Genomic DNA, 24,807 nt, shown 5'->3' on the forward strand with positions numbered 1-24,807 from the left:
TAATTATGAGGGTAGATCTAAAAGTACATCACAAATTAAGACTTAGTTTGTTGAAGGTACATGCATGTAGGTTAATGCTGCTTTTCTTTATGTTGCTCTAGCCAGTAGGTTTATTGTAAAGTACTGTGGGAACTCCTCTTTCTTCTTCATCCTCATGTGCAATGTGTCAATAATATTGGCAAGTTGCATGTTCACATAGCTATCATATTCAATTCACACAATGTGCCTGGAGAATAAAATATGTAAAAACTTGAAACTTTATATTCTTTGTTGGAGTAATGCCCCCCCAGCTCCTAAAAAATAAAAACCTGGCACTGCAGGAAGAGTGATTTGTGTGTTACTGTCGGAGAAATGCAGCAGTGGAACTTTTATGTAACCAATAGATAATGATAATGATCATAGAAGTTGACATTAGGATAACATGATCATTAAGGGGTTTTTAACTCCAGCAGCTATATTAGTTATTGTAACGTGACCTGTTTATATAATTACAGATTTATTCTCAACAACACATGATCCGTCTTGAAGCCTGATTGTTCACTTTGGCTGTAAAACATGAATGAAGTATGATAGTGTATGGTGTTCCTCAGTAAAAATGAAACACACACACACACACACACGCACGCACGCACACACACACACACACACACACACACACACACACACACACACACACACACACACACACACACACACTTATGTCAATGTTATTTCCATGATCTAGGCTCTCCATGTGACCTGCTGGGTCAATCTGTCAGTAAACAGTGTTGCAAACCTTCAAACTTTTAATAGCAAATAATAGTTCAAGTCGCCACAAAACAAACACTACTAGTTTGATTACTCAGTACTTCAGCCATTTAAGAAGTTGTGTAAGATGTGTGAGCAATCAGTGACAGTCTCTTAAATAGTTGAGCTTCATGGGCTGTGTGTTCATACCTTATTTGGGGTTGCCCTGCAGCTCAGGAGTTCACAAAACCCATGTGTCACTGCCTGAGACTATGGCAGAGATAAATGGAGTGTGTAGGGTGCCAGGATTGTTCAAAGAGCAAGAGAAAGAGATATAGAAAAGATTGAGATAGTTTGAGTTGGGGAAAGGATCCAGGTGGTAGAGAGAAAGAGGAAAAAGTGAAAGGAGAGAAGGAAGAATGATGGAAGGAGGAGAGGTTTTGCGGAGGGGGGGGGGGGTGGTGATCCTCCAGAGCCAATGAAGAACAAGGAAGGAGGATTTCTGTGAGGGTGAAGTCCTGAAGTCACATTTTATCGCTTCAGGATTCAGAGAGAAGGACAAACTTCAGAAAGAAATACTTCCACACTCCACAAGGATGACAAAGAAGAGGACAGTTGACTCTGCTTGAGAAGGCCCAACAAGATCTTCTATCTTGAGTTTCCAGGAGAGCATGCAGTGAATATTTTCACACCTGCAGCCGAGCTCACCTGTGTCTGGATTGGAGGAGGTGAAAGAGGGACAAGGAGTGAAGAGGCTTCTGTCCCAGCGCAGGCAGAAACATTCCTCCCTCTCTCAGGATCAATTATTCATATGAATGTGGTTTCCTGTGTGTCAGGGTAGAACGAGACGGTCTGTGGTGGCTCAGCTGTGGCACAGTGCGCCGTGAGACAAGAGCTGAAGAGGCAGAAAACGGGCAGACAGGAGGGATAAGAGGACACACGAAGAGAGAGAGGAAGATTGTGTAAGCGTTGGAGATCAAAGGTCACTACAGCAGAGGGGAATAATTTGCGGAACAAATGAAGGCTCTACAGAAGAATCAGGGGCGCACTGACCAGATGTTGGGAGCCATGGCGGACATGCTTACTTCTGTGGCCATGCCCAATCAACAGTGGGTGAGTGGTGGATCTGTTTGTGTATTTCCTTGCCTTTTGTATGCAAGCATAATGCCACAAATTCAAAAAGAGAGCTAGAGACACATATGGAAGGTATTTTCCAGGGCTCAACATCCAGCTTATCTCTGGCCCACATCGTTACGTACCAAGTTTATTATAGGTCATCTCTATAACTTTGTCATAAACCTAAAATGGTAAAGCCAGACAAGCAGAGACAGAGGAGAGAGGGAGACAGGGAGAGAGGGGGAATGGTAGGATTGCTAGTCTCTGTTCAGTGCTTGGAAGGAATCTTGGATGTTTGAGAGGAACAGGAAGCAGAGTAGTGGTGATTAAACCATCTGACCATAAACAAACTCATGCAGGTCTATCGCCTCACTGCAACCAGGCTATGTTCCTCCTTCATCCCTCTTCCTATCCCTTCTGTTAATCTACCTCTGCTCCCTCTCTTCTCATTCTTTTTAACATTCACATGTTGAGGTGTCATCTCGCAGAATGTTACTACAGGTAGTCCGGTTTTCTTAAGTAATGTGTTTTCTTGTTGGTTGTATGGCAGCCACATTAATGTTTATTCCTAAAGGTGCACTACATAGTTTTGGGGAAGACATTATAAACAGAAGAGAAAGATTTCAACTGACAGATTTTGTATGCCTAAACAAACTCAATAAACAAACTTAGTTTTCATGACTGAATAAACTGAATAAACAAACAGACCTTAAAGGATAAAATGATTTCATACTACTTTATTTTGTTTATATTTGGCGGACCCTGCCACCTTCCTAGTTTCAAACAGTGTTCTGGGGACCTTGTTTTCCTCTGTGAATAGCTTGCTTATTATTGTTATGGGGAAAAAAAAATCAACTGTATTATAAACTCATTAATATTGTAAATATTGAAATTCTGACTCCATTCTCCAAAACTACATAGTTTAAGTTCAACAGGACAGCAACCAACATTTTTTTCTTGAATCATTAGGTAATGATTTGTTCACAAATACCTGTGAATCGACAGTAACCCCTTTCCTCACCAGTAGTTCCCACATAATAACCTGACTTAAAGGCACCTACAAAAAAGTGATTAAGTAATTAGTATTTCATGAGTCTGTTGGGTAACTGCTCAGTATTATGTTTCATCGTTTTAGATATATAAAAACAGTAACTAATGATGCAATAATTGATAATTAATTACTCATCACTGTTCATTATAGTTAATCAGGAACAACCCGTCAAGAAAGTGGTCAGTATGTTGATTCATAGATATTTATAAACTAATCATTACTAAACCATCCCTTAATGTATCTCCCAGATTGTTCTCCAGTACTCATCACTATCTACTATATAGTCCTGAAATCACAGCTATTCAGGAATGACTCATTAACGATCATTTAGCATCAAGTAGTTCCTGATTCATTGCTTACTCGCTCTTCAGTAGTCACATTTATGTGTACCTTATTGTAAAGTGTTACCTACTGAGGTACCAAAAGATCCAAACGGAGTTCTCTCTGAAACTCTGCTTTCTTAAAAAAAAATGAAATGTTTATCTTCATAAGTCATTTCCTCTCTTGCAGAGAGTGGTTGATAACACAACAGTGATTATAGTCTTGTTTCTTCCCTGCAGAGGCCTGATAACTGCGCTTGCCTCTGTTAACCTCTCCTCTGGTGCTGCTGGGTTTTAAATAAAGATTAAAATCTGCTGTCGGCGAGGCAGTTCTTATACAAGCTCTGTGGCAAAAATTGGACCTCAACAACTTCTATTGCATTCCTGTTCAGTGTGTAATGGAGAGAAAGATGAAAAAGATGCAGGGAACAGTGGGGGAAAAACAGCCACTGGTATAATGTTTTGTGGTTATGCGACCATAAGCACTCAGTACAATCTTACCATCACTTCCTCCTCGAGAGCAGGGCTCCACCGCTGACAAAGGCATCTCTGTGTGTAGCTCTCAGAAGGGGGTGAGACGGACCTCCCATCAAGTGAGGAGGAAAAGGGGCCTGCGCAGGGCCAGTGGCAGTCAGAAGGGCTGGAGTGGGAGCAGCAGGCCACAGAAAACCCAGAGCGGAGAGAAAGAACAGGTAAGACCTGAAAGGGCTGCACTGAAAGTGACAAACCGTCTTATGACCCACAGACCAACAATGCTAGTCCAAACATTGGCTCTCACCAAACCAGTCGGAGATTAAAGACTCACCGAAACACAAACTTCCAGAGTGGGCTCTGATTCTTTGTGTGGAACGTCTCAGATTTCTGAGCAGCAACATCTTAAACAGCCTGCCCTGCAACTCAGTCGCAAGAATAAATGTTAGCTAAGTACATTTCTGCAAAACCATTGATAAGTTCAAAAATAAGGTTCTTTATATTGCTACTTTTGTTTTTAATGTTTCAGTTCAGTTCTCCATTCAGTTCTCCTCACTGGTCACAACACTGTGCTTATGCTCGGTTTAGGTTTAGGCACAAAAACCACTTGTTCAGGGTTAGGGAACCATCATGGTTTGGCGTAAAATACCTGTTTTTGTTGACACAAAATTGCCTAGAGATGAACCGACATCCTGTGAAAAATAGCTGGTTATGGTCACCAATTACATGGCTTGAGGTGGTCCAACTTCCCATGAAAAATAACCGATTTCGGTCGCCACGAAAAAACACCCGGAGATGGTCTGAAATGTCCCCACAGACTATAAATTCTGTTGCAGTTTGGCAGCCTTGAAGCTTGTAATAACCTTCCCCTCCACCACCTGATAAGCTAATAAGCTTTTAATATGAACGTGATATGCCACGTCTGGAGCAAACGTCAACCTCAGATGTATCTGTGGTTTGCCGAAACGTCAACTGCTAAGATTAAATTGTGGTTAGTGCGCTGTGCTCAGGTTCATGAAAATGATCTGTTACAATCTATGTGGCTATTGACATGAATACAGAGATGATTTCTCGATTCATGACGTACATCATTTTTAAGTGTGTGTGTGCCACGTGAATGTCTGCCCAGGCCTTAAGTTTCAGCTAAGCCTGTTCTTGCTTGTAAGCAATGAGTGAATTCAGGATAAAACAGGTCTGAGTCCCATCTGTCATATCTGATGGTGGTCATTAGGGCGGTAATAATGCCAGAGAAAGAAATCAGATAGGAGTCACCTGAGTGCTGGTCGTTCACTCTTTTTAAACCTTGCCCTCTGCATCCTCTATTAGCACTGATAGCAGAAAATTGCTTCACTGTAATGTACCATACATAAGTACGTGAGAGAGATAGCGAGAGAGAGAGAGAGAGAGAGAGTGAGAGAGAGAGAGAGAGAGAGAGAGAGAGAGAGAGAGAGAGAGAGAGAGAGAGAGAGAGAGAGAAAGAGGCCTTGTGTGTATACACATGCAACACTTTCCAGATGGGACAAAAAACATGTTCAGCTGCCTGCCTTCCCCTTCTGCCCCAACACTGTTGGTTGCACTTAGTCTGTGAAAGGGTTGCGTGCGTTGCCATTTTCCTTGAGTGGAATGAAACAAAAGGAGCTTTGTAGCTGGATCTGGGTTTGGGTTAGAGGGAGTGTGTGTGTGTATACATGGGAGGGTTTGGTGGTGTGCACAATGTGGCGGGACCACTTACTGTTGTGCAGTACATGGCGTACATAAGAGGTGTGAGTGGGGCCAGAGGAAGCTGCTGGCGATGCTTATCTGTAGTACTCGGGTAGCGTGTGCTGTGGAGGTTAATGCTGTCAAATATTGTTTAAGCAAACATCTCATGGTTTCAAAAAACCATCAAAGAAAGGTAAAGAAAAGCATTATTCAATGCCATGTGGAAGGATCATTACCAAAAAGGGAGACTGTTTATTTCAGCTCCAGACAAGCTCCTTCGCTCATTTGTTTTTGCATAGCCCAATTTCCTCCGGATGGGAAATTGGATGGAAAATCAATGAAACACAAGACAGAAAAACATCTGAACCACAACAACAAGAGACAGACGTTGTCATAGCCCAGAGTAGGGCTGGACCAGAACTATTTTCATTTATCCAGTCTCCATATAATCGAACCATGACAACATTCCCGTAACAGCATGTAATGGCTCACGGTTTCATCTTGTCTGAATCAACAAATGTAGTTCTATCACAATCTGACATCATATAGTCTTAAATACTTGACTTCTTTATGTGCAATTAAATGCAAACTTTTTAAGTAAAGATAATGAATCAATATCAATCAATAATAGTTATTTCAATGTTGTTTTGTCAGTACCATCTGTCTCCAGCACAGAGAATGCAGTGCTGACATAAAACAGTCCTCACAAGACCCAGAAATAGGAAGTAAGCAAGTACAAACACTTGATTACTGCACTTAAGTAGATTGTTCAGGTATCATCATGTTACATCATGCAACTCAGAGCTCCAACACCAAAATGTTAGTGTGATGCACATATTTAAGTTATCGTTCAAAGAAAAGTTAAATGACAACTTAAATAACTCTCGAAATTAACATTTATATTGCATTTGTATCACAAGTTTCCGTCTGTAATGAATTTGGTTGTAGTGTAACACTTTAAACATCAGCCTTCAAACATGCAGAACAGGAGACATGTGATTACACTTTGCCATGGTTTGACTGGCAGAGGTCATAGTGTTTCCATCTCTTGCTGTGTCAGTGGAAGCGAAGGGAAAAGAGGAGAGGCCCCGGCTCTCTCTAAAGACGTGGTTCACCGGGCCATAAGGGCCATCTGTTATATGTTAGAAACAAGATGCCTGCTAGTGGCTTCCCAGGAATCGCAGGACAGAGCCAACCACCATGAATTCAGTTTGCCCCCCCCCCTCGTCCCCAAATTTCTCAATTCCAGCTTAGTCTGCTCTTTCCTCTTATCTTGGTAGTGATTCTTACTACAGTTCTTTTGATCATCTTATTATTTTCCAACTCTTCTTCCTCATGTTCCTCTCCAGTCTCTGCATATGTCTTCTTTTATTTTTTGTCAGAGCAATGTCTTCAGCAGTGGTATTTTAAACCTGGCTTCCACCGAGCACACCGAGCTGCTGATCATATTTCTCTCAAATCTCATCAGTTTCTTTCCCTGTCTCTTGGCTCTTGAGACTCCCACCCATATACTTCATACTCTCCCCACACAACATGAGTCTACGGTGTCTGTTTTGTAACACTGATCCTTGATGGATGGCCATGTGTGTCCTCACAAGCCACATCAACAGGAAACTGCGCTGAACCAGTAAAAACAACAGTGCTGTATTTGACCCACGACTGCACACACACACTGCGTGTCTCGATTTAACTTTGAATGTGCTCACTTGCAACTTAAGACACATGCTTATTATCAGTGTTCAGAAACTTATGCCAATGAATTGTTTTATTTTTAGGAAACATGATACAGACATAATGATGACTAATGAACATTTATGGGAACATAATATGACGAAGACTTACATAACACTCTCTGTCCCACAAAACTTGTTTTATGTGTTTCTTTCCTTTTATTTTCACAAATGTCTTTCTGTAACTAGAGCAGGTCCCATTCAAAACATGCTGAGGGGTTTACCAATCTAGTCTTTAGCCTTCTGAACTACAGTACTCACATACTCATCAGGGCCACCCTGAGAGTATGAAAAAAAGTTTGATATTTACAATTTAAAATCTGGATGACCATACAACCAGTGAGAGACACAACCCCTAACACCTGACAGTGCTGCCAAGCATTGGTAAACATTCTAGTCTTTGAGGCTAATGTTAGCTAGCATACAGCAGTTGACAGAAACGTAAAATCTCACCTCGACTTCATGAAGAATGGAAAAGAGAAGTTGACTACGTCTCCCCTTTCGTTCGAAAAGAGAAGTTGACTACGTCTCCCCTTTCGTTCGACTTAGCCGTAACCTTTTCCTTCAGCATTTGTATTTTTCTTACTGTAGTGCAGTTAGTTGCTACTACTACTACTACAGCAAGTTGTTGCACCAAGCCAGTCTCCATTTGGTTTAAGTCTGCTTCCCCATGAGATCGTGTGAGAGGTATCACATATAAGCCAGGTTTCAGCACCAAATTCAACACTGCACCTCCTTGGGTCCTCAGCAATAAACCTGCCAAGTATGAAGTAGATCAGTTGAATAGTTGGCAAGATGTGTGTATTACATACAGAGAGACAGAGATTCCTCACTTTGCTTAACTCATTTAAGCTTCTGCTTTTGTTTTGTTTTCTCTCTGCAACGCATTACTATGGCATGTTGTTGCACCATGCTATTCACCATTTTGTTTAAGTGTACTTCCTCATTAGATCATGTGAGAGGTATCACATATACCTGGAAAACCTGGAAAACTTGAAATAATAAAAAAAGCCACTTTTATTTTTTCCTATATGAAGAAAAGTATCGAAAACAGTTATGTTTGAAATTCCTATGTATGTAGTTTGGACCTATGCAACTCATTGGAGTGCAATAAAGGAAATAATTCACCATATTCTTGACTCAATGTGAGGTAAACTATGTGGAAAATTTATGTCTGCGTCCATATTTGTGAGGGGTTGGAGAATAGGCCATCCAAGGAGAAGTGCTGATCCCAAAGGGCCCTGGGACTGAACTGTGTGTGTGTGTGTGTGTGTGTGTGTGTGTGTGTGTGTGTGCGTGTGTGTGTTTGTGTGTGTGACCTTAAATGGGCACAGATCAACCCTTATGTTTACAGGATTATAATATCTCTCATACCCTCTATTGTAATTCAGAAGATGTGTGCTGTTTCAGAAGACTTCATACTGTTTGAATCTGAAAACGTAATTACTATAATTACCTACATAAATATCATATGTTTCCTATGCCTGTGAAGGTAAATACATTTCTAGACATAACCATGTGGTCATAAAGTTGTCATAAATATTTAAAAAGCTCTTCCAACACTGTCTGTGTTCCCATGTAATGGCAAGATGGTTTGATTTATAATCTGTTTTGCAATGTGCTGCTGATGTTGTTGTAAGCAATGGACAAATAACAGCTCTGATTCTGTCATCTGCACCTTTGACTTTAAGATCAGGTTCTTCTCCTTGTGAAATAATGGCCCTAAACTTCAGGCATGTGCAGACCTCCTACCACATGGATTTAATTTGCCTTGAATTCTTAGTTCTGATTTTTTGGCCACTTGGCAGCAGCAGAAACAAGATGTGCACACAGCATTAATGTTATGGTAGGTGATGTAATTTAAAAGCATTTTTGTTATATTCCTTGGAATTCACTTTACATACCCACCAGCCATCCCTAAATCAAATACATGGACAAATAGCAGAAGGAAAAAGAAACATCTAATAAGCCTAATCTATTTTATTCGCCATGAATGAAATAATGGCCTACCCACTTACACTCTGTGCCCACGCACTTATTGGGTATGACCAGAGTCTTCCCGTTGAGGCAGATTTATAGCTAAAGGTTGCACAAGAATGGCAGAGAAAGTGAAGACAAAATATCCCAATATGAACATAAAAGCTTGAAAGCTGTGAACAGTAACAATTTACCCCTCTTATGCCTTTTTTTCACTTTGTTGTCCAATAAAAGTTCAGGAAACTTGTTACCTGGATGCACCTCGGTCAACTTTCCTGATTCCTGTTAAACTTATATGGAATTTGTGCTAGGTTTGTCTATATGCGGAAGAAAAACAGGTTAAGATGTTGCAGGGGGGCATGTAAAAGTGAGACTCGACACGTGGAGTGGAGGGTGTTGTGTTTATTTTATTTTCCATTGTAAAGAGTGGCCAAGGGTTAGGGTTACAAACACCAGCAACATGTTTACAATGTAGAGTCTCTGGCTAGCTAATGTAACGAAAAGGTCAGCACCATTGTCAATACTTGAAAGTGATTTATTGATCCCAAGATGAGGAAAAGGGGACATACCTGGCAGTTCAGTTTATCCAGCAGTCACTCTCCTTTTAGCTCTGATTTTGATCGCTACTAACTCTTCACATTTGGCTCTTCAGCTGCTAAATGGTTTGTTCACCAGTTTGTAGTTATACTGTTTATTTCTGCTGTTTGGTGCTGAGCTGTTAGTATACAGTGGATTTGTTTAGCTTCTATAACCACAAGCAGCAGCTGCTGTGGCCGAAGACAGTGCCATAAAAGCAGTGAGAGAGAACCAAAACAGATCTGATTCAGCTGATGATTCTCTGCATGTTCATGACTACAAGCGACCCCTCTCATGATGTCATTATAGAATGATTATGGCTGCTGTAGGGGCATTGAGGATCATAAGCAAAAACGTATGTGGGCCTTACAGGTAGTATGATTGTGTGGTGAGGTGAAGAGTGTCATCTTTATGTCCCCCAAAAGCCCTAAAACACGTGAGTCATATCCTCTTACGTGGATAATAATGGTCAAAAAATATTTAATGTGTGTGTTTTTGTGGAGTTGAATTGCAGAAGTTCAGGTTGAGTTTCAGAGAAGTGGGTCAGGCAGAGAGAGCTGGAAGGCTTTGGTCAGGCAGGTCAGACACCTCGAATGCCGCTGCTCTACAGCACAGCTGCCATTTATGTAGACCAGACTGACCTGGAAGGAAGGAGGCAGATGAAGGCACATGAACACACATATGTGCATGCAGATGTGGATCCAACCACATTAATGTAACAACAAAGAACAGGAATGTGGATTTGCATTTTTGTTACTGGTTTACATAACATGAATCTGGAGCATGATTCAAAACTGTATTGCAATGTAGCAGAACCACCATCTCTAAATATCCTTTTAAGATGGAAAATCTCTTTCCCTTGACAGCGCTCAGTAATTATGTGTCAAAGATAAAGCAGCGGTGTCTCTCCATGTGTGGTCCCCGGGTTTGCGTTTGTTTAATTAACATTTTCTCCTTTGGGTGGCGTTTTAGCTCCGGCTTAAACCTTGAACACAGTCAGCAGCAGTCCCAGAGTCTCAGTGCTGGCATGCTGCTTCTAGAGCAAGGTTCACAGACCAGTTCCAGAGAGATAAGGAGAGGGAAGGAGGGAAGCTGTGGGTCAGGTACAGGAGGAAGAGGCTGTCGAGAAGTAGTGTCACTGGGGTTTGTTGGAAAAACAGTAGCTTGATGGGAAAAGGTTGGGAGCAAGAGCTGGGTGAATGTGTGTCTGTGAGCCTGTAGTTGTAGGTGGCCCAGTACGTGCAGCATTGTAGATGTTCGTAGAAACAAGTCTCCACGGGCGGTGCACCTCCCTTCTGGGTCATGCAGAGCGCCTGCTGCCTGAGAGTTGCACTGTGTGATGAGGTGTAGTGGTGGGAGTTACAGAGTGGTACCAGTCTTGAAGTGAAAACATGCACACCCACCCACCCTGCAACCCACCCTGCAACCCACCCACACACACACACACACACACACACACTCACAGCAACACACCTGTCTGCCTCCCTGTTGTATGCCAGCGGTGCAGTTTAGTGTAATTGGACAAAAGAAGCAGCTCTCTGCAGACCGGCCGGACAGAAGCAAGAAGAACAAGACAGTTAAGTCTGCTCCACGGTGGGATCTGAGCCAAACCCAAAAACTTCCCCCTCACACCGGCTTGTCCAGAATGCCAGTTTGCCTTAATTGGCGCTCAGCTGAGAGATGAAGAGAGGAAGAAATAAAAAGAGAGAGATGAACTAAGGGAGAAAAAGGGGAGAGGGAGAGTGAGGAGGGAAGGAAAATGAAATCTAAGTGAGCATATTTTGGCAGGAATTCAGCCGGCTGATGGGGTGAGGAGAGGCTAATGTCAGTGGGGGGCTGGGGAACACAGTGCGAATAAGCAGCCGCATATGTCCTGAAATGAGACTGGCTTTAGCTATTAGTATGCACAGTTATGTCATGCATTTGCCTGCATGTACATGAACAAGTTCACTCCTGCAGGGTGTATCGCGAATGCAGTCTCGTGTTTTCCTGGAACAACAGCACACACAGGAAATTGTGCGTTTACATGAGCTGATTTACATTCATAAATCACTTTCTCTGAACACGCCTCTTAAATGTGTGCGACTGTCTCCTACACGGAGTGGAAAGACGATTGCGTCCTCCTTGTTCAGACAAAAAACAATCCCATCCATCTACTGGCGTGCTAATCTCTAGACAAGCCTTTTAAATCCAGTGTGGTGTGAACGTACATGTATAGATTTTACTCATCCCCCCAAGCACACGCGTGGGGATGAATCATCTTTAGTGTGTGTGTGTGTGTGTGTCATGTGGAAGACGGCGAGAGAGGGAGGGAGTGAGGCAGCGGAGGAGAGAGATAAAAGGAGGGAGATGAATGTGTGTTAATGCATGCCTCACCTCACGTCCCCCAGCCCCCCCCCCCCCTTCCAGCCAGGGCAGGAACATTTTTTCCACTTTTCTGTTAACATTCAGGGCTGTGTACATGTTTCCAGGGCCAAATTTAGAGTTCATTTATTTAAAGGTTTCATTCCATTCTGTGAGAAAGAAAGAGAGAGAGACAAAGTCGGGAGGTATTGAACGTTGGGGCTGATACACAGAAATGGACAGAAATCAGCATTCAGAACACTCAGATTTGGCCATTGGGTATATTAAAATGCACCCCTTTCTGCAGGAAATATTGGTCAATGAAAGAAAAACAAAACACCAGCGCTATCAAGTGAGAGAATCCTCCTTATGCAACAAGTACACATGCCCCCTACTGGGTACCTTGAAGAAACACACTCTGGCATCCTCCACCTTAAAAGCACATGAAGAGATTCCCTTGAACTCACTTCATAAATGTTGAATGCATCTCAAGAGCAATGTATTCTTCATTATCTATCCTTTGTGCAGTCTGAGTTTGTGTGGAGTGATAGCGCAGGCAGCGTGTTGCTCAATTTGTAATGCTTTGCCCTCGTATTCCTGTCACGCTGTTGTCCTCTTATCTCGTTTCTTTTAAGGCCCTCTGTTCTGTTGTCAGATTCGTTGTTTCTCATGCCGCTTCGGATTGTGTTCCTATGCTTCTTCGCTGTTTGGCAGCCACATCAGCGTCAGACAAGTGGAGACAGTCAGCAGCGATGTTCAATATTCCTCTGGTGAATTGCCCCTTCAATCACAGTCGTTTAGAGCATCCATTACAAGCAGAGAAAAGGAGGGCATGGAGGGAGCCGGGAAGGGGATGGGGAGTGTTGCATGTGGCAAACCAGTGTGCTGTCTGAACCTGAGAATAGATTAAATATCTGTCACTATGGTAGAGGCATCGATATTTTCTCTTGAGAGATTATTTTTTGATGTAGAACAGTTTTTAAAAAAAATGTCTTAACATTATGATTACCTGTGGTAATTTTTTATCAATGCAGCTCAACCACTGGGATCATGAAATCAGAAGGGCATAAAGATGTGCATTGGTTTCATGTTCTGAGTTAGACTACTTTGTTAACCCCAGTGTAAGCAGGTTTGTGACACTTAATGCATAAAAGTCTCCATTAAAGACCATAGTGATTATAAATCCATAGCTTGGAGTTGAATTTCTTAAAGGCTGAATTCCCCTCAAAATTAAAATTCAGTCATTGTCCACTCACCACCTGACTACAAGTCCCCATCTGCTTCAGTTTATTGAGGAAAAATTCTGCAACATTGTTTTGTTATGAAGCTCCAGAAATGTTTTTGTGGACTTGTTCTTCAAAGTCATCACAACAGGGAGCCATCTTGGGTCCTACTGCCAGTTTTGGTGAGGATTGGCTGCACATGAGCAAAGAGAGTGGAAGTTTGTTAATCTGTTTAAAGCAATATTATTTAGAAATTGGCATTTCGTGGAATTTGGCGCCCCCCACAGTTTCTGACTATTTGGGTAAATATAAATCCCAGGTCTGTAACAATGTAATGTAGGTGCTAACTACAAACAAAACTCATTACTTAATATCAATGTTATGTGTTGAAAAGTTGCATCTTAAAGTAAACATGTATATACCACTGTACCACATATACCACCTCCTCTCACTGAAGTTACATAGTGCAGAAACCAGTTATAGGGGGACTTCTGTCCTCCTAGTATGGTTTTAAAAGCAACACGATAACACAGTGATGAAAAAATAAATCAGGTGTAGAAATAAAACATGTGATGCATCAATTTACATTACTGATCATTTCACAATTACATTTAAGCCCTCTGACATGCAAATCATGATGTGCCTAGAGATCCCCAACCCTCTTTCTGGTGAAACACTCTCTTCTCTTCAATGTTGAAGCTGCTTTGGTTTGTCCCATAGGTTTGTAAGAAACAGAGAGATGATAAGAGAGTAAAGTCTGGTGCATCTCATCGCCAACTGGCAAAGCAGCCAAGCTTCTGTCTCCCGTAGACAGCAGAAACATCCTGACAGCAGTCTGCTACCACCCTGTCACTTTGGAGAGGTGGATGCTGGAGAGACAGCCCTGTCAACCATTAAAGCACCTGACAATGCACCTCAGGGGTGTGCGTGCTTGTGAGTATGTGTTCATGTTGGTTCAGTGCCAGCAGATACTCAGCCCTCTTTCTTTTCTGCCGATGCCTCCAAAGAGAAACCAGAGGGCGTGCTGTCATGCGGCTCGTCTTTGTTGCAATAATCAGGTGTTGATTTCTACACGGTTGGATTGTAACTAGCTTGAATGGAGCATGGCGTGCAGAGCGCTGCAAAAGTGAGATGAGATCACACACTGAGTCATGAGCTCAGCAGCTTCAGGCCAAAGAAAGGCTGTTTGTCGGTCAGAAAAATAACTGGTCGGGTCTCAGATCACGCATGCAGTATTTCATAATAATATCATCACCACCAACCTTTTCCTGCTCCTGGTGGTGACCTCTCGAGTAGTTTCCCTGCATGAACCTGCTGTACGCACTGAAATGCCAACAGACTCTGATTTCATCTATATGGAAGACGGACGAATCCTAACCGAGTGTTAATTGAGTTTAATCAGCACTGATGTAAAGTGCACATCTAAATATGGCGCAGTTTGTGTGTATTGCTGTGTTAGTGATTACAAAACCTCCGCAGCTTCCCGGTTCATCAAACTGACTTAGAGGAGAAAAGAAATAGACATAATCATGACCATGATGAGTTCGAGCTTTATGAAGACTGGTAGACTGTATGTGTGTGTGTGTGTGTGTGTGTGTGTGTGTGTGTGTGTGTGTGTGTGTGTGTGTGTGTGTGGGCATGGATACAGTGTTCACCCGTGCAGCACACAAGCCCCCCCTAAGATATGCACGCTCATGTCTGGTATAGACACAAATGCCCATGTATGCATTGCCTGATAATCTGAACACACATGCACAAACACATTATTTTCCTGTATGAAAAGTCCAGATAAAGGCATTGATGAGTGCAATATGTGTGGTTAGCTGTTCATGTACAGTACATCCTGTATTTAAACAGGTAAAAGTCTCAATGAGGTAAGGAAAAGAGCAAATCTGTCACATATGATGAATAAATGAACATAATATATATCTACTTTGCACAATGAGGCCAAAAAAACAAACAAAAACAGTTATGAAACACAAACCGGTACACTTTTTTAGGATGATTTCAGTGAAAGTGTAAGAGCAGTCATGTCTGCCAAGAGCACTATTTTCTCTAACCCTTTAAAACTGTCCTTCCATACTAATGTACCATGGCTCATTTGTGTGTAATGTACGTTGACTTTGTTAACCTAAATCAGACATTGGCATGCGCTTATCTTATTTTATGAATGTGTTTTTAGTGCATTATATTCCCAGGCTTGGGGAGTAATGGAACACGTAATCAGGGTTCATTAAAAGGTAACTGTATTCTCATTGATATTTCTCTGCTCTTGACTTTATTTTCATGTTTGGTATTGAAGTCTTCAAAAAGCAATCCAGGTACATTATTTTAATATCGTACCACTTAGATTACGTTTTTTCTAACAGGTAATTATCGGAATACATTTACATGTAACCCTCCTAACCCTGTGTAGCGCTGTTGGCGCCACTCTCACAAACACAGCATTAGCAACATTGCAGTAGCCATGTGACCTGACTACTGTAAAAGGCAAAAAAACAACTGTAAGAATCCATACTGACCTGGACACCCCGATCCCAGTGATATGAAGAGACAGAGAAAAACACCAAAGTTGTAATGATAAGTAGGCAAGTTTAGTGACTTATTGATCTGGTAGAAAGAATTCTGGTTTTGAACTGTATCAAGTCCCGGGTGTCGGGGGTAGGAGATATCAGCAGGGGAACACCTCAAATTGTTTATTGCCAGTTCAATAAACATTTCCAGATGTTTTTATATCAAGGTATACTGCATATTAATAGAGGTATTAAAGGTTATAGCACATCATTTGATTGAAGAGTTTATCTGTTGTACCACCCTCTTCTTCGCTATCCATCTCTCATACAGAGGATCAGTTTAGTCAACCTTATCTCACAGACCCTCAGAGCTGTTTGACTGCCCCACTATGTGCTGCAATGACTTGTCAGGCTAAATTACAACATGCACACACACACACACACACACACACACACACACACACACCCACACACACACACGCACACACACACACACACACACACACACACACACAAACACCAAGAATGCCAACATGCCATCATTGTGAAATTCGAGACCGCCTGCTTGCTTCATGGAAACAAAAAAAAAGGTCACTCTGCCGCTGGCCTCCCGATCATAAATGAACTGGAGCTGTCCCAGTCAGGAAAACCCCCGTCTGATCCATGAAGCCATCACACACTCTTTAACCGCCAGAAACACACTGATGATGACACTGTTACTGGAAAACACATGATACCTACAACCCAACATGGCCCCCTCTCTGTAAATAGCTTTATATATCACTACGGACCTGGGTGTTGCTATTTCCAGGGTCAGCCCTCACTCAGCGTGGCATTTCATCTGCTCTCTGTGCTGTATAGTTGGATGGGCAGGCAGACAGACAGCTGGGCGAGGAAACAGAGGGAAAACCAGCTGAGAGGAGAGAAACACAGGACAGGAAGAGAGAAAAAATTAAGAGAGTGGGAACGTTATCCTGGAATAGCCAGCAACTAGAGCTGCAGACTCCACCCTTCTCACCCCTCCCCTTACTCTCTCGCTCCCTTTCTCCCTCGCTATCTCTCTCTCTCTCTCTCTCTCACTCTCGCTTGCTCTCTCTCTCTCCGAAGCAGTCTCCTAGTGTGTCATTTGACCAGGCAGTTCACAGAGGCAGAGAGCTCAGCACCAAAAAGAAAACAGGGGAAAAGCAGACAGACAGAGCAGAGGGAGCACGCATAAATATAAGCTCGCTGGAATGTTTCTTTGGCTGAAAAGAAACTACCCCCGTGAGTGTGGATTTCCTCTTGACTGCCGCTGCTTTTTGTGGACTCTTTTTACCCTCTTTTCCGATCTGGATGTGTGGGGGGGCTTTGAGTCTGTCTTCGGTCAACTGAGGAGGAAGGATCAACTGACACCTTTTTGGGGGATTTTACACTTTGAAGAGTGAACCTCTACTTGTGTATGTGAGAGAGAGCGAGAGAGGGGGACTTGAGAGAGACAGAGAGAAATTGGAAGAGGGGGAGGGAGAGGGAGAGAGTGCCGGGCCATGCCCACCTCTGCTCATGGTTCAACAGCATGAAAGGGGGCCACCATCACCATCGCCACCACCGAGGCTGTGGCTGCCAACACTTGTTCCGTAAAGTCCTGGTCAAGTGTGGCTGCTGCTATGCCCGAGTCAGAGGTCAGTTTCACACCCACACACTCACAGAAAACGGTTGATGTTCATTGAGTTTGTCATCATCAGTCTAAGTTCTTTGCCCTGGTGTTGGTGCTGTACTTTAAAAAAAAAAAATAATTCCTCTGTGTGTGTGTGGTTTCCGTTGATCACACCGAACAGGAAGCAATAACTAATCATAATGATAATAATACCGCCACATTCGCTGGCTCGTCTTCTCCTCCACATTTTCTCACACGTCCACCCACCTCTCCCTTATCTCCCCTTCCATTCCCTGCGAGCGTATGCTAATGCTTTGAGTGTGAGCCTCCAATCCTCTTGCCCGCTCTCTCCCTCTGCCACCAGCAAAAGCAACAGATGTGTGTCTCATACACATCAGAGCGGGCGAGAAAAATATAAAGAAAAAGTCCTTCCCACAGATGACTGCACTGTGAGGAGCAAGCAAGCAAGCATCACACATTCTTCCATTAGAGATAGAGAAGGAATGAGAGAGAGGGAGTGTGTTTTATCAGTGTGTGTGTGTGTGTGTGTGTGTGTGTGTGTGTAGGTGTGTGTGTGTGTGTGTGTGTTCTCGTCATGATGAACGTGTGTCAGTTGGGTATGTGCAGCACGTGGATGGATGAAACACACGGGGGGGACTGAACCACTCTGAAACATTCCTCTACCCCAAACAGGGAAACTGAACAAAACATCAGTAATCTCCCCTCACTCTCCCTCTGTGTGTGTGTGTGTGAGCGTGTCTTTCTCCCTCCAACTCTCCCGTTTGTTGTAATGAAGTGCAGCAGGAATAGCATTGGCCCATTAGCTTAGTGTGGTTGAATAAAAGCAGCGGGTGGCACGATATGTAATAACAACACGGCTGGTGGTGAGTGCGCAACGCAGTCGTCAACACAAGAGCTTAAACAGAACTTTCAAAGCTCCGCAGGTAGAAGTGCAGCATCCACCCACAAGCTTTGAAAAAGCCAGAAATCAAATCTGTCTTCCTGTCTTCCGGTCCTGTGCACACACATGACCTCCATCGCTGCAGCTCGGAGGCTAAAGTTAAAACAACAACTGCACACTAAATGACAAAAGCTGTGTGTTTGTTCCTTTTTAACAAGCCGACATCAAAGGTATAAACAGTGGGCCTACCCGCTGAGGCTCTGTACATGGGGGTGGGGATGGTTCATGAAGTCGACTTTCATATTACTGGCCAACGTTGTTGGATACATACCTCAGATTCCTCCAGTTTAATCTCTTATGTAATGGATATTCTCCTTTTCTATCGCCTGCAGCTGCCCTCTGCACCTCTGCCATGTTATCACAGAAAATACACACACGCTTTAAGACCGTAATGTATAAACTATAAACATGCGGGGGATTTGGAAGAATGAAACATTTGAGGCTATTAAAAGAAATCTCAATAAACGCCGAGCCATCCAAACGTTTTAGACAACCTTTAAGAAATCAGGTCCAAGATGAGATGTTTTTTATGTTTTACAGTAAGAGGCAGAAACCTTCTTGATCTCGTTTTACAGTCCGAGCAGGAGAAATAAAAAGCGCTCTACCCCCCTCAAGGGAAGCCACATTATAAAGCTACAGTAGTCTTCGCGAGGAACTTAACTATTCATGTGAAGCTGTGTGCTCCATAAAACCTCCTCATAGAGCATGCAAAGTACTTTTCTATGTTTAGTATTCCTACATACAGTCCTCTCCAATCATCAGTTTCCATAAGGGGCATGATGCTGTTCTGGAGAGGGCATTTAACATCAGAACTTTAATATTTACAATATTAATGAGGTAGTAACACAAACTCAGAAATATTTATATTTTCCATAACTGTAAAAACAAGCTGTCAGAGGAAAATAAGGTCCCCAGAACACTGTCTAGGGCTAGAAAGGTGTGGGGTCTGCCAAATATAAATGAAGTAAAACAGTATGAAGTTGAGAGAGTTTGTGTGTTTAGTTTGTTTAGATGTAACAAAAAAAAAAGTCAGCTGTAGTGGACTTCCTCTTTCTTAAAGCTCTGTCCCTTCTCTGACATTTCTAAGCTGATACATTTGACTTTTCAAACTCTTTTACTGCGTCTGGAAGCCCTCTAGTAGGAGCATGAGCTGGACTGATACTCAAAGCCCTGTAGTTTCTGTTGTGGTGTTTACAGGAAAAACACTGAACAATGCGGGTCACTAGCCAAGGTCCCCCATACAATACTCGGGTCAATCGTGTCTCGGCATTAGAATATTATTATAATCAAGGTTTTGCTGTAGCAAAGTTTGTTTTTCATGACATGCTTGCTGAAGCTGTTGAAATACAAAATTATGACTTCTATCTAATATGACTCTGATATCAGCGGCGAACAAAGAATTTCCCCCTCACACTTATTTTCGTCTCACTGACAGGCCGTCTGCATCTACACCCCATTCATTGATTCTATAAAAGCCACTCCACTGACACAAGAGGAAATTATAGCGAACTGCATGATTCATCCCCTACTTAGGCACAATAACACTTACTTGTACGCTGCAGGATGACACGCAGTGCGGTATGCCATTATGTCACACCATATGTGTGCCCGGCGCACGCCTTCATTCACACACTTGCACTCAGACCAGCACATGTGGCAATCAGCGAGTAGATGATTAAACTTCAAGTAATTTCAGATGCTGTCACTCAGATTAAATGCTTGAATGCTTGAGGATGGTTTATTTTGGTTGGTGTTTCCTAATCCTCATGTTGTATTTCTTGTAGTTGTGGTGTTTAAGAGGACCACGGGAAGATTAGCAACTACTCTGTGGAAGCTAAAGGGGATCCTATTTAAGAATAAAGATGGCCATCGCTCCTGCGCCTAGCCAATTCACTTTTATGCAGAAAGGGGGACTGCAGTGCGTCAGAAAAACAGGCGAATCAATGGCTTCTGTCATTTGTACATGCAGACTATCCTGCCACACATTTCTTTCCTCCACTTTAATCGATGCATAATGAAACACAAGCAGTGGAGTACTTAGCTAAGCGCAGCAATGTGTGAATGTGCGTATAGGTGTTAGTGCAAGGTGTGCGCTGCAGGTTCAGGGGCAGAAGGCATGAAAAGTCGAATTAAGGAAGTAGATCACAATATATAGATGAGAGCGCAGGGGGAGGGGAGAGGTGGGATTATTGATGTGATGGAGAAGCTCAGAGGGATGGACAGGTGGAGAGATGGATATAATGAAACGGGAAGAAGCATGGATCATTTCTGCTCTGATGTCAGCGTCGCTCTGCACGGCACATTAGCAGATTGGCTGCCGGAAGGCCATTAGTGAGGGCTGCTTCCCAGCAAATACTGTAGACAAACCATTCTGAAGTAGATGGTGGGTCATTGTTAGATATTTTCCTTCGTCAACTGTCTCCTGTAGGGCCAGGGGGAGGAAATACAACCTGTTGGGTTGTGTACTGATACATTTTTGTAAGGCAAAGATATTTTTCTTCTCAGTTTGTTACTTATTTATTGTCTGTATTTTTGTGGCATGAGTTGCCAGTCGTGATGAATGTAATTGCATAAAAATTATGTGGGTAGATTTGCAGGCAGGTTTATTATTTTTTTTCTAAATTCTGTAATATTACACATTTACAGCGTCATATTCTTGTTTTTACGACCTGTTTATGATAATTTTGCCCACAATATGATAATTTTAAGCCTCTGGTATGATAGTTCAACACGTCCCATTTGGCAACACTGTAGCCGAAGACCTTGTTGTGAGCAGTTTCATGTAATTTTATTTCTACCGAACTACACACACCGACTGCATCAGCACGCAGAAGGAAGCAGGCATCTATCCGTGGACATTACAGCGCAGCTGAGTAGGAAACCATTAATGTTTAGATCCCAGCAGGAGACTCTTGTCCATGACTGGATGCATCAATCCCTCTGTGCCGGGATATGGTTTGTGGGTGTAGTTTGGTAGAAAGGAAGTAGTTCCTGCATGAGACTGCTCACATATTACTGGAATATCCAGGTCATGATTTCTGGACAGAGAACGTGCTGTTGAGTTTTTCAAGTTTATTTCTTTCCTGCACCACAAGCTGAGGGCCATCTAGTTGCATTTCATTCAAGAGAGATATAGATAGGACTACAGGTAAGAAGAGCATGTATTATGGGGTGAACTATCCCTTTAATACGTGAGGGAGAAGTTGTGCGCTGAATAAAGGTGCGCTTTACCTTCTTTTGAGGATCAAATGGTAACTTTCACACAGAGCTCCTGTTTGGACTCTTAATTATGACACTGACAGTGTTTTCCTTATACATACATGGTAATGTTTAACATGATGTATGCCACTGCATTCTGAGCCAACACAATCACTTCTACATGGTGTCTTTACTGCAGCACAGCCTCCCACACACCCAGTGGTATTTGGGATGCACCCTGAGGTAAATCTGACACACATATACGGTGCCTGAGAGACGGAGGAAACAAAACAAAGAAAGATAGATAAGGGCACACTTATACAAGGCAAATTGTCAGCCCATGTGGAAATGTATATATTTTGATTATACAGCTTTTTTTTCTAACATGCTTGGCTCTGATTTTTAATCGAAAGCATTTTAGGCCATGTTAGAATATGCAAAGTGTTTGTGTGACTAAATGTGGCCTAAAAAAACACATAACCTGAATGTGTCATAGAAAATATATCTAAAATGTATTTTTTTAGTGGCTTTAGGCAAATTATGAAAGCGAATCGGACAATGCGCTTCTGACGAGCATTTAAAATTGGTTTGGCATGCGTTTGCTACAGTTTTTCAAGAAAGGCATTAAGACATTTAGACAAGAAATGCATGAACAGATCTCTTGAAGGAGATTGGAAATGGATGCACATCCAAGAAACATACATTTCTGTGCATTTGGTACTTATTGGTAGATATAAGCTGAGCGGTTGATGTACTGCGTGCCAACTATATTTCTTTCCACATGGGAGGGTTTCCTGGGGAATTATAATGAAGGGAAATTAAAAAGAAGAAACTGCAGAGATTTTTATGTTTTAGTTTGACAAGAAGGCTGAGCTGAGCTGATTAACAGTAGCCGGTTTGTCTGAGCTTAATTTCTTTTCACTCTCTTTCTCTCTTTTCACACACACACACACGCACACACACACACGCGCACACACACACACACACACACACACACACACACATACACACAAACACTCATACAGATATCTTCAGTAATTCACCTGAGTGTTTTTCTCAACACGTCCCTGACCTGCTCACAGAGGCTTAAATATGACTCTGAGTTTAGGTTAAAGATGACTTGGCTGCAGCCGCACCAGCAACAAAAACAACCTCTCCATCCGTACACCCAAAATATCCACCTCTTCCTCCTGCCTTGCTACTCCCATCACTTTCTGTCTCTCTCATTTTATGTGTCTCTTCCTTTATGTTCTTCTGAAACAGGAAATGGGCTACGTGCTGCCTCGTGTATTGCGAGTTGCATCTATACGTGTTCCCTGTGCATCTGTGAGTGTGTTTGTTTGTGAGTGTTGACTCATGCATGCAATGAGTTAGGACAAGGATCCCCCCCAGCAATGACACACACACACACACACACACACACACACACACACACACACACACACACACACACACGCACACACACACACACACACACACACACACACACACACACACACACAAATACTTACATCGTTGAATGTCAAAGTCCAAGAGCACAAAGAGAAACATTTTGAATTCAGAAGAAGAAGAACATGAAATGGAACTATAAATGCCTCGCATACAGAAATTGCTTTTCCGTGTGTTTTCAATGCATAGACACACACATGCCACTGTTATAACTAGAGACGTAGATTCCAGAGGGGATTCAGGGAACAGGTCCCTCTCAATATTTAGATATTTTTAAATCATGGATTAGTCCCCCTGCCCTGCCTGCTAAGTGCATGAAAGGATCAGAGGACTTTTATCCTGACGAACTGCTTTCCTGAGACCCTGACTGCATTATGCTCCATTATATCTAGAACTGTCATCTGACACCTTTTTAACATAAATTAAATCTTTTCCAATTTAAATTGATGCAGAAAAAGCACAATCGGTGCATAAAAAATCAGATTGTGAGTAATGTTTGGAAGTGTTTGACGCTTCGTTCCAGACCAGTGTTGAAATGAAACTAATGACCGACCTACACAAACACATATGTAAGTCATGGTCAAAATAATGACATGACTTTTACAATATAATCCAATACTACAGTGATACTTTGGTACGCTGCATTTATAAAATGTATTTCAGAAGGAACATTTTTGGGAGCTGCTGTGAAGTTTTATCGAATAAGAGCTCAAATAACAAAATGTTTGTATAGATAATTAATTTTTTAGTATTTCCTCAGCATATTGATGAATTGCTTATTCGAAAATTGTCAGAAAAAGTGAAAAATGCCCATCACCGCCCATTTCCTGTAGCTCAAAGTGACAAATTGCTTGTCCTAAATTTTACCTTTCCTAGTTTGAGTTCCTTTTCCAAAATTATGTAGTGCCCTCTTAGAACTGATTCATTGAATGCAATAATTTCTGTCAATCAGCTGATTAGTTCAGTACATTAATTTGCACTTCTTTGGGAATTGTTCCTATTATCTTGTCCTCGTAGTTTCCGGCTATTTAGCAGTGTTCATTTTCATCAAACGGCTCATTTGCTGCATGTTCCAGGCAATTTAAACCAAAACACTTGATCACAGTTTGAAGACGATTCCTGTTTTCTTTCTCAGACTATTCAGAGTGTATGGAGGTGGTAGAAGGGTTCAGTGTCGTACTCAGGGGCACTTCAGCAGCGTCCTTGCTTTCAGACACAAGAGCTTGATCCCCAGATTTCCCTTCGCTAAGCTGTGACCCGAAGGCCCATGAATAACTTCGATATCAGTGCTCTTTTGACGTGAAGCAGCCGCGTTGGCAAATGTGAGGGAAAATCGCCGTGACAGAAACGGCGTGTCTTTTTATGCCTCAGCTGGAGGAGCGTCTTTGTCATCAGCTTATAAGGCAGACTTCAGACATTATGGAAAAAGCAACAAAAATAGCTGAAATCGAAGGTATGCTCCTGCTGGGCCGCTGTGGCCCAGCCTTTTCGTCCGTCAGTCTGAGATATTTTTAAACTTTGCACCCCAGCCCACCCTCTACCTCGTCATCTCCTCTTGCCCTCCCACCCAACCCCCCTGCCTCTTCTCTTCTGTGCAGCTGATCTCCATATTGTTTCTCAATATGTAGGAAAACAGACAGACAGGCAGAGAGCGAGAAGGAAATGGAGTGAGAGGAAGTACAAGGAGATTTTGTAGCAACCCAGTGCTCCCAGTTTCCCCAGCTGGACGAAGAGATCGTCTGCTGTTTGGTCTGAACGTTGCATGATTTGCCAGCCTGGAATGTGAACACCAAGTGGAGCATTAAGATCATTCCTGGGG

The 24,807-nt window shown here is 42.5% G+C and overlaps 1 protein-coding gene across 4 annotated transcripts in view; it reads left to right on the forward strand.

The window, feature by feature from the left end:
• The first annotated feature begins 1,308 nt into the window (after positions 1–1,308).
• arhgef25a (Rho guanine nucleotide exchange factor (GEF) 25a) overlaps positions 1,309–24,807 on the forward strand; it is a 72,869-nt gene continuing 49,370 nt past the window's right edge. Inside the window, exons 1-2 of one of the 4 annotated variants that reach the window (XM_030423602.1) lie at positions 1,309–1,839; positions 3,773–3,905. In XM_030423602.1, the coding sequence (XP_030279462.1) occupies positions 1,744–1,839; positions 3,773–3,905 (229 nt within the window). In that variant the 5' untranslated portion in view covers positions 1,309–1,743. Of the gene's footprint in view, positions 1,840–3,772; positions 3,906–16,659; positions 17,406–24,807 lie in introns of those variants that run through there. The other 3 variants (XM_030423601.1, XM_030423603.1, XM_030423604.1) reach the window with 3 other exon arrangements.

Source organism: Sparus aurata, chromosome 7, assembly GCF_900880675.1.
Source record: "Sparus aurata chromosome 7, fSpaAur1.1, whole genome shotgun sequence".
Taxonomy (NCBI): domain Eukaryota; kingdom Metazoa; phylum Chordata; class Actinopteri; order Spariformes; family Sparidae; genus Sparus; species Sparus aurata.